We start from the raw sequence: 14744 nt of genomic DNA on the forward strand, positions 1-14744 counted from the left end.
TTTTTGGCTGTTTTTTGTGTGATTATTTTTCTCTTGATGGCTTTTTTTATCGGGTCCACGGTGGGTTCCGTTTCGTTGCTTTTGGCTTCATTATCGGTAACTTCTATCTTTTTATACAATTTTATTTTGTCTTATTTTATTTTATTTTATTTTTATTCTTATTTGTATTTATAGAGATGATGTCAATGCAATATTTTTCACTTTTTGTCACTTATTCCTTCTACTTTAATGAATGTTTGTCTACTTTGACGCGCGTACTGAGAGGTCCGTCCTGCTCGGAGGTCTACAGTCAACTGACCACTTCTTTTTTCCTCAATATTAAGAGCAAGTAACAAAATTAATCACTTCAGCCAACTCTCATACCACGTTGAGTGCACTCGTTCTCGTCCGATCACGAAAGTTAAGCAACGTAGGGCACGGATAGTACTTAGATGGGTGACCGCTTGGGAACTCCGTGTGGTGTTGGCTTTTTTTAATTTTTTCCAATTCTTCCTACTTTTCTTAATAATTTATGGTCATGTACATCGTGTTAAAAATATACTTTTAGTATTACAGCGTATGTCAATGTCGTGGTTATTCGTTATACATTCAAGTACGCTTGTTTGAAAGTCAATAGACTATTGCTGAATCACGTACTACTTATAAATTGTTGTCTAGCACGTAAGTGTAATTTCATGTACATTATACACTAGTACTGTGCGCTATAATTCATGAACTGCACAATAGATTTAACGCACCAATTATCTATGCATCTATTACACTGATTCCTGCAGTAGTTTTTACTTTCCACACTCTATGGCCGCCGTTTGCACAAAACGGCTATTTATATTTATTCCAATTTTTATTCCACGGATGACGATGTAATAAATTTGTTAACATATAGCAAACTCGATACCGAATATTCATTACATACGTCTAATCCATTATGTCATTCGTGGTTTAAGTGAATATTTACTTTCACGTTAAAAAGACAAAGAAGGTGAAACCATACTAATTGCTGTACGTTCTGGTCGTTGTAAAAGATTTTGGATGGAAGAAACATAAACAGCTTGGTTTTCTTTTCCTAATCAAATCCAGTCTCTTTCTATGATAACGCAACGGATATCATAGAAAACAACGGATATAACATAGTTGATTAAATAAACCAGTAACACCATAAATTAATTATGCGCATAAAGTTCATATTACTTGTCTACCAACCAACCAACCAACCAACCAACCAACCAACCAACCAACCAACCAAACAGCACAAGTTATGTGATATAAATAACCTGATGAGATAATCTTTCAAGCACGAGTCCAAAATCTACAATGGCACAACTTTTCTTCGAAACAGAGACGTCCAGCTGTTTTTTCTACAACCCGTTTTCACTATGAATTCAATGGAACACCGTTTGGCCTAAAAGGTGTAGCCACCTGAGTAAAATTTCATACATTTAGGTGGACGTATGCACATCGTTCATCTTCACGAACATTTATACGTAAAGTCACATACACGTATTGTCTTCATAGTTGTTCGAAAATCGTGTCTCCTTGGCGATGAATTACAGTAGAGTTTTGTACAGTAGTGAATTACTTAGAGAAGACAGCGCAAGCGAAACAGGAGAAGGTGTGAGAGTCGGCTTAATAAGATACATATCGGTCAAACAATGTCGGCCTTTTTCATCCAACGCTTGCATAAAATGCTAACAGTTATTCTTTTCGTAAAACAATATCAATTATTTATTAGCATACTATTTTTATAATCAATTCGTTATATTTTCTGTATGATTGATCGCAATTAATCGGTCGTCATTCCCGTTACTGGGGGGAAATCAACCTACAGGGGCCCTAGCGTTCCCTTTAACACGCCACTAAGTTCGACGGTTGAGTAGCGTAAAATGATCCGAATTCAATCGTCCATGAAAGAATACTAATTATCCATCAGTCAATGGTTAAACCTTATGTTTAATTTTTTTTAATTAAATTTTTACTGACTTTTTTGTGAGATTTTTCTGATTAAAATGAGGCCAAACACGATATAATTTATATCACATTTATATGTATATGTCGGAGATAAAAGGACACCGAAGCCTTCCCTTTGGAATTTGGGAAAACCCCTTAACACATTAATCTAGATTCTACTATAGCCGCAATTAAGCAATTGTCGTTATTCAATCCGATTGTATTTGTTCGAGATTTGTGATAATGAATTTGGGCTCGAGGCGACAATCAGTCGCCGAATGTAGCCGCGGTCAAGGGATGAACGCTTTCTCTAACAGAGGTATAGAGAAATTCTATAGCTCTCCTTAAAAGAAATAATTGTAGCGGCACTCGACAGTAAACATTCCAACGGTTTCTGTCCCGTGGCTCGCCACACGCAGACCCTATTCTCCGGCTAAAATGATTACCAGATGTCGATGCATCTCCACAGTACATGTTCAGCAAGCTTGAGAACCCGTTATAAATTTTAAGATTTAGTTTACTAAAGTCCTTCAAACAGACAAACAGTTTTTGTCCCAACTACGTGAAGATAGGGGAAATGTATTTTTTTCACGAACGACGCTTCCCACTAGCAACCTTCCCTCGAGGGCGGCTAGCATCCTTTTCTCGATACCAACATGGAAATTGACCAATTGACAGCAACGTCAATTTCCCTCACTTTCCGAACAAGGGCTTTTCTCGACGAATCCGATGACCTCGTGTCCTTAGACACACCCCATCACAGTTTTCCTCTGCAGCATCACCCTGACGGAAAGTCATTCTCTCTCGTGATGTCTCAGTAGCGAGTTACATAGTGTCTTTACGCTTGGTGAATATTCTACGTTTTAACAAAAAGTTAGTTTAGTAATACTTGTACCGTAGACAAGCAAGTTGAGTACAACTTGGACTTTGGAAGGAAGCGCATTTTGTTATTCCGCTGACCGCGGATTCGTTATTGAACGTAGGATTATTGTCATTAGCATCTCGAGTATCTAATTACTACGGCTACTTGTCAAATTCTGTAATAATCATATTTGTACTAGTAAATATCTTCTCTGTTACATAACAACAATGGCTAATCCAAATGAAGATTCGTTACACGCACCTAACCCTAATCATAATGTGAACCCGAAATATATATGCCAGAAATAATATATATGTCGGAGATGAAAGGAAAGCCGAAGCCTTTCCTTGGAAATTTTGGGAATATCCTCTAGTACTTTAGTCTAGATTTTATTATAGCTGTAATTGTTTAAAATTTGTGATAGCGAGATTGGCTTCGAGGTGACAATTGGTCGCCGAACGTAGCCACGCTCACGAGATAAGCGTTTTGCCTAACGGAGGTCTGGAGTAGTTGTATGGGTTTTCCGAGAAGTGAGATTGTGGCGGCATGCGGCCTCGAGAGCGGGCGCTACGAAACTAAAGCAAGGATTAACAAGGCGAGGGCAACTAATAAATCCAATCAGTATAAAAAGAAATAATAAATGAAACCAGCCAACGGATTGAACGAGTTACGAACCAAACAAATAAACCGGGAAATAAGAATAACTACAAAAAGGGAAATAATTGAAACACCAGATATACATGTATATATAAATATATTTTAATCAATCAACTTGGAGAGTTACATATAAATATAAACATATATGCTAGACATGTAATGAACTAGTAAATACTAGAGTTAATGCTTATAATACTATGCAACAAATACAATATTATCAATTTATGAAATATAAGTATATACGAAGTTAAGACTTAATAATCAAACGAATACATAAAACATACAATATTGTATTATTAAAGAAATAAAAGTTACATTGTCAGAAACATATATATATGTGTGCGCATTCTATTAAACAGATACATACTTGAAACTAGCCTACGTTCCGGTAAAGAATTATAAAATAAGAACTACGTTACGAAACATGCATGTCTGTATATATACATATATAAATTATATTAATGTATGCTCTTTCTACATTATTGATTCAAATCAACAATCTAACATACATACTTAAAACTAGCCTACGTTCCGGTAAAGAGTTATAAAATAAGAACTACGCTACGAAACATGCATGTCTCTATACAAACATATAGAAATCTATATTCTAAACTACTACTAATCTATGTGCATTCTACAATCTAAGATACATATTTAAAACTAGCCTACATGCCGGTAAAACATTATAAAATAAGAATTTGATTATGAAACATGCATGTCTCTATATAAACATATAAATAATCTATTTTTCTAAACTACTACTAATCTATGTGCATTCTACAATCTAAGATACATACTTAAAACTAGCCTACATACCGGTAAAACATTATAAAATAAGAATTTGATTATGAAACATGCATGTCTCTATATAAACATATAAATAATCTATTTTTCTAAACTAAAACTACTATTAATAATCTACAAAAGAAATAGAACACACAACGCAACACTTGGGACTAAGCGACAACCTGTCGATAGCCCAAACGCTCAAAATAATTAACACCGCAACGATTCGAGGAATTGCATACAGAAATTCTATCATCAAACACAATTATGTAAACACACATTAAACGCGCAATAATCTAGAAACAAAACCTTCAATACTATGTTGTCACAATACAAGATATATATGTATATATGAAATCAAATGATTGACACATAACCTCAAATACACAACACTATATCACTAAAGAATCTGAATGAAAATCACTTTGCCAGAAATATATACATATATACGTGTGCGTGTTCTATCTTATTAAAAGAAATTAATATAAAACAAATAATTAACATTTCATTTCGTATGAACACTATACGGGCAAGAGAAATAGGCATATAAATACGTATATACATATATATATATGTACGTGTGAGTGCATATGTTTTATATTATCGAATGCTCTATAAAATAAACTACTCGAAACAATAAATAACGCGATCAAAGAATTACAAAACATTAGCTATACTGAAGTAACACACAACATAAACATATATATATACGTATATTCACACGAGATATACTACTGTCATTTTAAAATAATGTTAAGAAATAAATGTTCTGATTGCGGTAGAATAAGGAAAAACGAGCGACAGACGAAAATTTACTTCGATATCAAACAAAACTAAAAACCCGCCACTAAAACTTTACTGATGACATTTATGAGCAGCCATGTTGGATTTATACGCGTCATGGCGACAGGAATATTAGGGATTAATGGAAGTCAGGCGCGAGAAACAAATCATGAAAACACATTGTTAACACTTTTCTTTAATAAATTTTGTGCGCAACTACAAATGTAAAAAAAAATATATATATATATAATTAATTAAAAGGGGGGAAATATAAAATTGAAAAAAATAACAAACGTAAAATAGATAACCTAACACTATCACATTCAAAATATATATATATATATATATATATATATATATATATATTGAACACAAAACAAAATACATCAAAAAATTAATAATAATAAGGAACATCAAACAGCGAACCAACGAAATTGAAGCAGCTACACTAAATCAAAATCGAAGCAAGGAGCTCCGGGATGAAGTTCGCTGAACTCACGCCTACACCAATAGCGCACAACAGGGGAAATTCCCTTTCTCCCAGAAGCATGGTGACGAAGATGTGCCTCCAAAACCTCTTCGGGAATTTCATTCGCAAAACGAACTTTCACGCAACGATCGGTATCAACGATTTCAACCAGAGGGGGTTCCCTCTCCAATACGACGGTCTCTGCATCGAAGAAATTCTCGTCGAAAGTAACCAAATCGTCAAAGCCCAATTTCGACACGGCCTCGGCACCAATGTTGAATAGTTCCTCCAACCACTCTGATACTCGTGGTTTATCACAGGGCCGCATGCGTTTGATTGGTCCTCCCGAGTCGCCCATGGGTTCTTCGGAATCCCTCTTTCGCTTGAGCTGAGAACAACACGGTATATTTTAAATAAAACGAAACAGGACGAATCAAGCGGACTAAAAACAAGACTAAATACGTACCAGGGAAGTCTGGAAAGGAACCTCTGATGGAAACGACTCCGCAAACATTGTTCGAACGTCGATCGCCGAAGCCTAGGGAAATAGCAAAAAAGGAAAAAACAATCAAAATCACAAAAACAACCTTAATATGCAAACATCCAAACTTACGCAAAACAACTCGAAGGAGGAGGTCCTTGTTATGGGAGAGCAGCGGAGCTGCGCGTGTTTACCCAGTAAACATTGAAATGATAATGATGCTGCAGCCATCAGCCCTTCCACGCGCCGAAGAACACCGGTAATTCCCACGGTACAGCACGTGGAAGTTTCTCGTGGAAAGGATTAGATCAGCGTGGAATGCTTCAAATCTCCTAGACGCTAGCTCAGCGGAACACAGGACTGATAAATACTAAGTCGAAATATGGAATTTGCATTTTGTCACGTACGATTCCAAGAAGCCCAAACTGCAACATCCCGAGTCCCACGGAAGCGTACCCCCAGTGGACCACCACCCCGTGGGGGATGGCATTATAAATAAGCGTAGCAACATAGCGCAGCGCTCATTATTATTTTAATCATTCTTTGTGCTCATTATAATTTACGTACCATATTGTGCTCATTGTTTTTGTATTCATTCTTAGTGATCATTGTTATTACGGTTCATTATTATTTTGTTCACTCTTTGTGTTCATTGTTACTACTTTCGTTATTGCGCTCATCATTGCGTTTAAAAATTTTGTATAGTATTTTGCGTTTCGGGGTCTTTAGTTTTTCGGTCAAGAAAAGAGAGCCGCGACTAAGTAAAAAGAAAATTTTATCATTGAAGTCCTCATTTCATCGCTTAGACAGAAACGGGCATTGTAATTGCAGTATTAATCCAGTTAGTAAATTGTTCAGTCTGTATCGAAATAGATAAATAAAGTAAACGTTGATAGTAAACTATATTCGAGTTCAAGTAATAAACCCAACAAAAACTTCGACGACCACCGGAGCAGCTGAGGTAATGGCGCCAGACAGCACCTACTCCTCAAGGTAAGAAAATTAATTTTGAAAATTTCCTTCTTCTCTGATAATTTCGTTGCCCTCGAGAATCGAATTAGAACTTCCTATCATCGATCTCGTTTTATTTTCGTGAACGGTTTTGAAGATAGAATCATTGTTTAAACTTTAAACAAAGGAGTTGTCCGCTGTGTCGGCTTGTGCGAACGGTGTTTTCAGCTACTGAACCACCCACTGATCTTCGCATTCCTCCTCCCATTGTTGGCAAAATATTGCCCGTCTTTGGGCAAGGCTTGCGAAATCACACAAATCCCGCACAGAAAGGACTATTAAATACATCGTCGGGGTCAATCGAAAATTAAGAGCAATACCGGCATTGCTATTAACCGATATTCTTGCCATCATTGCATGCGATTGTAAGAGAAAAATAGCAGAACAATTTCCCTTCGGAAATTTAACCAAAGGATCGTTCGCTGTGGTGGCTTGTGCAAACGGTGTTTTCGATTATCAAAAACACCCGTCGATCTTCGCATTCCTCCTCCCACTGTTGGTAAAATACTACCCGTCTTTTTGCAAGGCTTGCGAAATCGCACGAGTCCCACACAGAGAAGATCGTTAGAATCATCCTCGATTATTAAACTCAGAAGGCAAGAAAATCGTGGTAACGGAATCCATCGTAGTAAATGAATTGAGTTTCGGTTCTAACGGCAAACTATTACAATGAAATTAAAAGAGAAGAAGAAGTCGAACGTAAAAATAAATTTATATAAAACAACGAAAATCTCACATTCCTATCCAATCCAGCAACGCTAAAAATATATATATCCGGCTAATAAATATATATATAAAGGTAATAATCTAAGCAATTCTACATTCGAATAAAATCCGTTCAACGAGGACAAATAATTATTAATCTCAGCTTTAATCCTCTCCCGTGCCAGTATCTCTGCACATAGCAGGTTAGCCGAAAAGTGGAATTCGTTTACCAGTTGCATTAAGCGTCAGTTAACGCTACCCATTAAACAAAAAAAAAGTAATAAAAATAAAATATTTTGAAATAGTCCTTAGACTATTTCTGGTGGCAGCAACTACCGTATTAATTAGAAATCTAAATCAGTATTACATACACAATAATATCATTTCAATTTATTTCCCTTCAGATTAAATTCAAACTCAACAAAAAAAAAATTTTTCAGTAAAATTTAAATTTAAAATTTGATCAATGTCAATAAACTAATACGTAACATTAGTGTAGTAAATATTTTGGTGGCAGCGGTGGCATCCGCTTCACGGAGGATTAAAGTTGGTTTAAACGGTTCGATACGCTTCATAGAAGATTAAAGTTGTCACGTTTGTCAATAAAATATATATTTGAGAAACAATGGCGACTAAATTAAAATCGTTGGACAAAGACATGATCTTGATGTTATCGGAAAAACTTAAAGCATGGGATGCGAATTTTCGCGACATGAGTACAAAAATGAATAAATTACAAGACGATGTGCGTTCACTGAAAATAAAAAAGGAAATCAAGACACCCGTATCATCGCCGATAATTTCCCAAGCGACAATACCGATAGAAGTTAATCCCCAATCAATTAAGTTAAAAGATGCAATAGAGACAGTACCAGTGTTCGACGGACATCGACCCTCGATATTTCGATTTTTAAGAGCATGCGAGCGCGCACGAAACATGGTTCCTAGGCATCGAGAATCTCAGTTAGTAAAATTATTAACGAATAAGCTTCGCGGACACGCGTTTCTCGCCGTAGAAGACACAGAAGTAATAAGTTTAAACGATTTCGGGAATAAATTAAAAGATATGTTCGGTCCGGGAAAAACGGTTAACGAATATAAAGGGGAATTAGCTACAATATTTCAACGACCGGGAGAAGATATTTTGGACTACATAGATCGCGTCAGAGATCTCAGACTGGCAATAATGAACGGGGAAAGATACGAGTACGGCACCGTATTTCAAGATAGGATAGATCGAGACACGAGGGAAGCTTTCGTTAAGGGGCTCCCAAACGAGGTGTATTTACGAGTAAAGATAGCAGGATACCAATCCTTGGACGATGCGTACCGCCAAGCCGTGAAAGCAACGCGAGAATTAAAACAAGTGAACAATAGAATTCGATACCAACATCCGACACCTTCGAATAATTATAACCGAAACAACCGCCAGGACTGTAGATTTGTACCACCGTCGCGGAAACATCTAAACAACCCCGGAATAGAAGAAAATGTCAGGAAAGAAACAAGAACAATAACTTGGGAAGAAAAATGCATAAATAAATACCTCGATAGAGATCTAAATCAAAAGAGAGATGTTGATCATTTCAACCAATCAACTTTTCAATGCAAACACCATTCCGTTGCTGTGATAAGGGATAATGTCACGTTAAATAATAAGAGGACGCACGGTGCCATAGACAGGATCATGAGTGAGAAATTTTCTGAGTTACCAAACAAGATAAATAATATTAGTGCCAAAGAACTTTCAGACGAAGCAGAAACTAGGAAATTGAACGACGAGACGACAGGCAATGCTTATCCACTGCCTAACATCACAGAGATATTGGACCCGCTGGGAAGTGCATCTCACTCAAAAACTTCTATAAAACCATCAGAAGGAAACTTTATCGAACTCAAAGCGAAATCATTAAATTGCAAGGAAGATCACACTATAGAAAATAAAAATATAGCTATCCCTAAATCCAAAACAGAATCTATAAGCAAAAAGGTTTGTAATAAAAATTCAAAGAATAATTCCAAATCTACCAAAAATATTCCTAAACGTTCCATACAAATAAATAATAATTTAATTATAATAAGCACTTCCAGTGAAACTATTCATCCTGAAAAGGTAGAGAAAAATAAAGGTGTTGTGAATAAAGTAAATAAAGAAGGAAAAAGGGTAACTAAGGAAAAGGATTCTAAATATTTTCAAGCTGAAGAAACGCAAGTTCAACGAGCCCAAAGAAATCAAAAGGGAGAAAATAGGGAATCACAGGTCGAAGATATATATAAAAAAATTTTTATCTCCAAAAGCAAGACAGCAGTCGAAAACTTGGACATATTCGCATATGTCAACTCAAAATTCATTTACGTAGAGAAACATATTAAACGACAAATGACAACACTATACCATGATATACTGACACAAAGATGTACCACGCAGAAGAAACTAATAAAGAATGCTTTAAGCTTAGCAATCTTACTGCCTGACGAATTTGCATACACCATAACCAAAACCCCAGGACACATGGCCCTGATCGCAGGAGAAGCAGTCCATATAGTCAAATGCATTCCGGTACAAGTAAAGGTGCGACATACAACAGAATGCTACTCGGAGCTACCCGTTTGGCAAGGGAATCACACCACAGGAACTCCGCCCGGACGTGCGCCAAACGTGGCGATATTCAGCACCATCGTCGTTGGCCACGAGCGGAATATATACCCAAAAAGACCTGGACGCACTACGGGACCATGTCATATTCCCGGCAGAAAAAACTGCAGTCTTGAACACATTGGCCAGAGGTGCGACAGGAAAAACAATCGTCCCTGGAACAGTAAACATCCTGGGAATGATGGACGAAAACACATTAACGACAATAGCGAAAAATACCGTATCAAGCTTATGGACTGGTTTCATGGAATTTGGAACTGTCAGTGCAGCAATATTTGGAATACTCGTAATGTTTAAATTAATCAAGACGATAATAGACATAGCCATACACGGATACCAGTTACGTGAAACTTACGGATGTGGAATCGCCCTATTAGGAGCAATATGCGGCTCAATCACCCACCTGCTACTATACCTCAAAGGAAGACGAAATATTGATGATCGAACAGCACAACCTCAAGGGATATCGATAACACCGGTAGTCACTCAACAACCAACGACATCTACGTCCGCCTTGGGCGAACTCAGAGACACCATCAGTCAAATTTCCTTTGGAAATTTGAACTCCAAGGGCGGGGGTGTCACGTCCCGCGCTCCGCACGCGCCGTAACAAGAACAAGAAAACCACTCTATACAAAACGCGCGAATAAGCTTTTGAATGCACAAACGAACACACGGCGCTACGAAACTAAAAGGAAGGATTAACAAAACCAGGGCGACTAATAGATCCAACCAATAAACAAAATACATATACACACAACTCTAAATAAACCTACCAATAACCGACTTGCAATTTGAAAACCTATGGATCAATATAATATAAATCCAACCAGTATAAAATAAAATAAATAGAACCAGCTAATGGATTGAACGAGTTACGAACCAAACAAATAAACCAGGAAATAAGAATAACTACAAAAGGGGAAATAATTGAAACGCCAGGAATACATGTATATATAAATATATTTTAATCAATCAACTTGGAAAGTTACATATAAGTATAAACATATATGCCAAACATGTAATAACCTAGTAAATATTAGAGACAGTACTTCCAATACTATGCAACAAATACAATATTATCAATTTATGAAATATAAGTATATATGAAGTCAAAAACTAATAGTCTAACGAATACATAAAACATACAATATTGTATTATTAAAGAAATAAAGGTTACATTGTCAGAAATATATATATATATGTGTGCACATTCTACATTATTAAATCAAATTAGTAATCTAAGATACATACTTAAAACTAGCCTACATTCCGGTAAAGAGTTATAAAATAAGAACTACATTACGAAACATGCATGTCTCTATATAAATATAAACTACTTCTAATATGTGCGCATTCTACATTATTAAATCAAATTAGTAATCTAAGATACATACTTAAAACTAGCCTACATTCCAGTAAAGAGTTATAAAATAAGAACTACATTATGAAACATGCATGTCTCTATATAAATATAAACTACTACTAATATGTGCGCATTCTACATTATTAAATCAAATTAGTAATCTAAGATACATACTTAAAACTAGCCTACATTCCGGTAAAGCGTTATAAAATAAGAACTTCATTACGAAACATGCATGTTTCTATATAAACATATAAATAATCTATTTTCTAAACTAAAACTACTACTAATAATCTACAAAAGAAATATAACACACAACGCAACACTTGGGACTAAGCGACAACCTGTCGATAGGCCAAACGCTCAAAATAATTAACACTGCAACGACTTGAGGAATTGCGTACAGAAATTCTACCATCAAACACAAATATGTAAAAACACATTAAACACACAATAATTTAGAAACAAAACCTTCAATACTATGTTGTCACAATACAAGATATATATGTATATATGAAATCAAATAATTGACACATAACCTCAAATACACAACATTACATCGCTAAAGAATCTAAATGAAAATCACACTGCCAGAAATATATACATATATACGTGTGCGTGTGCGTGTGCGTGTTCTATCTTATTAAACGAAGTTAATATAAAATAAATAATTAACATTTCATTTCGTATGAATACTACACTGCCAGAAGAAATATGTATATGTATACATATATATATATGTGTGTGTGTGTGTATGTTTTTTATTATCGAACACTCTATAAAATAAACTACTCAAAACAATAAATAACGCTATCGAAGAATTACAAAACATCAGTCATATTAAAATGATACACAACATAAATATATATATATATATATGTATATTCACACGAACAATACTATTGTCACTTTAAAGTAATAATAACAATATTAATAAATAAATGTTCTAATTGCGGTAGAATAAGGAAAAACGAGCGACAGACGGAAAATTACTTCGATATCAAACAAAACTAAAGACCCGCCACTATAACTTTACTCATGACATTTATGAGCAGCCATGTTAGATTTACACGTGCGCATCGGAACAATAACACGCGTTATGGCGACAGGAATCGTAGGGATTAATGGAAAATAGGCGCGAGAAACAAATTATGAAAACACATTGTTAACATTTTTCTTTAATAAATTCTATGCGCAACTACAAATGTAAAAAATATATATATATATAATTAATTAAAAAAGGGGGAAATATAAAATTAAATAAATATACATATATTTAACAAACATAAAATAGATAACCTTACACTATCACATTTATAATGTATATATATGTCGGGTTTACACAGAATTAGGGTTAGGGGCGTGAAACGAATCTTCGTTTGGGTTACACGTTGTCGTTATGCAATAGAGAAGACATTGACTAGTGCAAATACGATTATTATAGAGCCGGACAAGTAACCGTGGTAGTTAGGCACTCGAGAAACTAATGACAATGATCCTAGGTTCAATAACGAATCCGCGGTCGACGGGATGATAGATGAACGTACTCACAAAATTTAAGTCGGACGCGTAATATTCACTGGTCGTAAAGGGTTACTCCTTTCATCAGTGAGATCGCGAGCGAGAATGCCTTTCCCGTCCCGATGATGCCACAGAGGAAAACTATAATGGGGTGTGTCTAAGGACACGAGATCATCGGATTCGTCGAGAAAAGCCTTCGTTCAGAAAGTAAGGGAAATTGGCGTTGCTGCTAATTGGTCAATCTCCATATCGGTGGTTAGAAAAAGATGCTAGCCGCCCTCGAGGGAAAGTTGCTAGTGGGAGACGCCGCTCGTTGAAAGATAGGTCTCCCCTATTTTCCCGTAGTTGGGACAAAGACTGTTTGTCTGTTTGAAGGACTTTAGGTAACTACATCTTAATGTTTATAACGGCTCTCGGGCTAGCTGATCACGTACTGTGGTGACGCGTCGGCATCTGGTAACCATCATACCCGAAGAATAGGATCTGCGTGTGGCGAGCCACGGGACAGAAACCGTTGGAATGTTTACTGTTGCGTGCCGCTACAAATATTTCTTTTAAGGAGAGCTATAGAATTACTCCGTACCTTTGTTAGACAGTTCGCCGTTGAGTGCCGAAGCGTGCAGACGTGTCTCTAGTGCCCAGTGAAGTGCGAAAACAACACGTGTCGCCCAACCGTCGAAAGTGAACACAGCCAAGTGTTTCCTACCCCTTAGGGGGAAGAAAATTCCACGCACCTAACCCCAACCCGAATACTAGCCTCATAGCCTCACGACTAGTTATTCATTTTGAATTGACTAGCTCGATGATAGCCCAGCAATCGCGACCAGGCTCTCCTGAGCAAACTCGCAACTACCCCGCGCTACCACCTCCGTGGCAGAAGTGCAGCAGAACTTTAATAACTAACGACTTTTATTAAAGTCTTTGTATTATTATACAAAGAAACGAAAAATAGATACATCAAAATCAAACACGATCGACACCCGGAACGAACAATCAACGATACAAATAAACACCCACAACAGGTTTGCCGTATTGGAGTCCACTAACGACGCCATGGAAATCACAGAGTCGCCGCCAAACCAACACGCACAGAGAATCCCCCCTCCCCCACCAATATTTGTTGATGATGTCATCGACATACAAACAATGATCAAGTCCTTAGAGAGAGATATCTCCAAGGACGATTACAACTTGAATATTAACAACAACAAGGTAAAAATTCTGCCGACAACCCCTGATGCATACAGAAAAATCACCGAACTACTTAAGACCTTGAACGCCAACTTTCATACTTACCAGCTCAAACAAGAAAGACCTTTTCGAGTGGTTCTACGCAACATCCACCACTCAGCAGACATAGATGAACTCAAATTCGAACTCTTAAAACTCGGCCACGAAGTCATCAACGTTAGTAATATAAGGCATAGAGTCTCGAAAGACCCGTTATCCTTATTTTTTATCGACATAAAGCAAAAGCCTAACAATAAGGAAATTTACAACATC

The 14744-nt window shown here is 36.4% G+C and overlaps 2 protein-coding genes and 1 non-coding gene across 3 annotated transcripts; 2 read left to right on the plus strand and 1 right to left on the minus strand.

Moving 5' to 3' along the window:
• The first annotated feature begins 349 nt into the window (after positions 1 to 349).
• LOC117212142 lies at positions 350 to 468 on the plus strand. The gene has a single exon (XR_004488401.1). It is a non-coding gene; the product is annotated as a 5S ribosomal RNA (ribosomal RNA).
• Positions 469 to 5442: 4974 nt separating this feature from the next.
• LOC117212140 lies at positions 5443 to 6415 on the minus strand. The gene is made up of 3 exons (XM_033456659.1): positions 6115 to 6415; positions 5968 to 6039; positions 5443 to 5889 (listed from the first exon to the last, which is right to left on the minus strand). Exons 1-3 carry the CDS (start codon positions 6211 to 6213, stop codon positions 5476 to 5478), a joined length of 585 nt encoding a protein of 194 aa, XP_033312550.1. The 5' UTR covers positions 6214 to 6415; the 3' UTR covers positions 5443 to 5475.
• A 3576-nt stretch (positions 6416 to 9991) lies between these two features.
• Positions 9992 to 10850, plus strand: LOC117212141. The gene is made up of 2 exons (XM_033456660.1): positions 9992 to 10543; positions 10825 to 10850. Exons 1-2 carry the CDS (start codon positions 10079 to 10081, stop codon positions 10825 to 10827), a joined length of 468 nt encoding a protein of 155 aa, XP_033312551.1. The 5' UTR covers positions 9992 to 10078; the 3' UTR covers positions 10828 to 10850.
• The last annotated feature ends 3894 nt before the right edge of the window (positions 10851 to 14744 follow it).

Source organism: Bombus bifarius, unplaced genomic scaffold (assembly GCF_011952205.1).
Source record: "Bombus bifarius isolate JDL3187 unplaced genomic scaffold, Bbif_JDL3187 scf7180000008278_frag, whole genome shotgun sequence".
Lineage (NCBI taxonomy): Eukaryota > Metazoa > Arthropoda > Insecta > Hymenoptera > Apidae > Bombus > Bombus bifarius.

Bases quoted from the DNA above. Each gene is read 5' to 3' on its own strand.
- LOC117212140 (XM_033456659.1), bottom strand. From the start codon at position 6,213: ATGGCTGCAGCATCATTATCATTTCAATGTTTACTGGGTAAACACGCG. The intron at 6,040-6,114 runs GTAAGTTTGGAT...CTATTTCCCTAG, and splicing joins CCTCCTTCGAGTTGTTTTGC to GCTTCGGCGATCGACGTTCG. The intron at 5,890-5,967 runs GTACGTATTTAG...TGTTGTTCTCAG, and splicing joins TTCCTTTCCAGACTTCCCTG to CTCAAGCGAAAGAGGGATTC.
- LOC117212141 (XM_033456660.1), top strand. From the start codon at position 10,079: ATGACAACACTATACCATGATATACTGACACAAAGATGTACCACGCAG.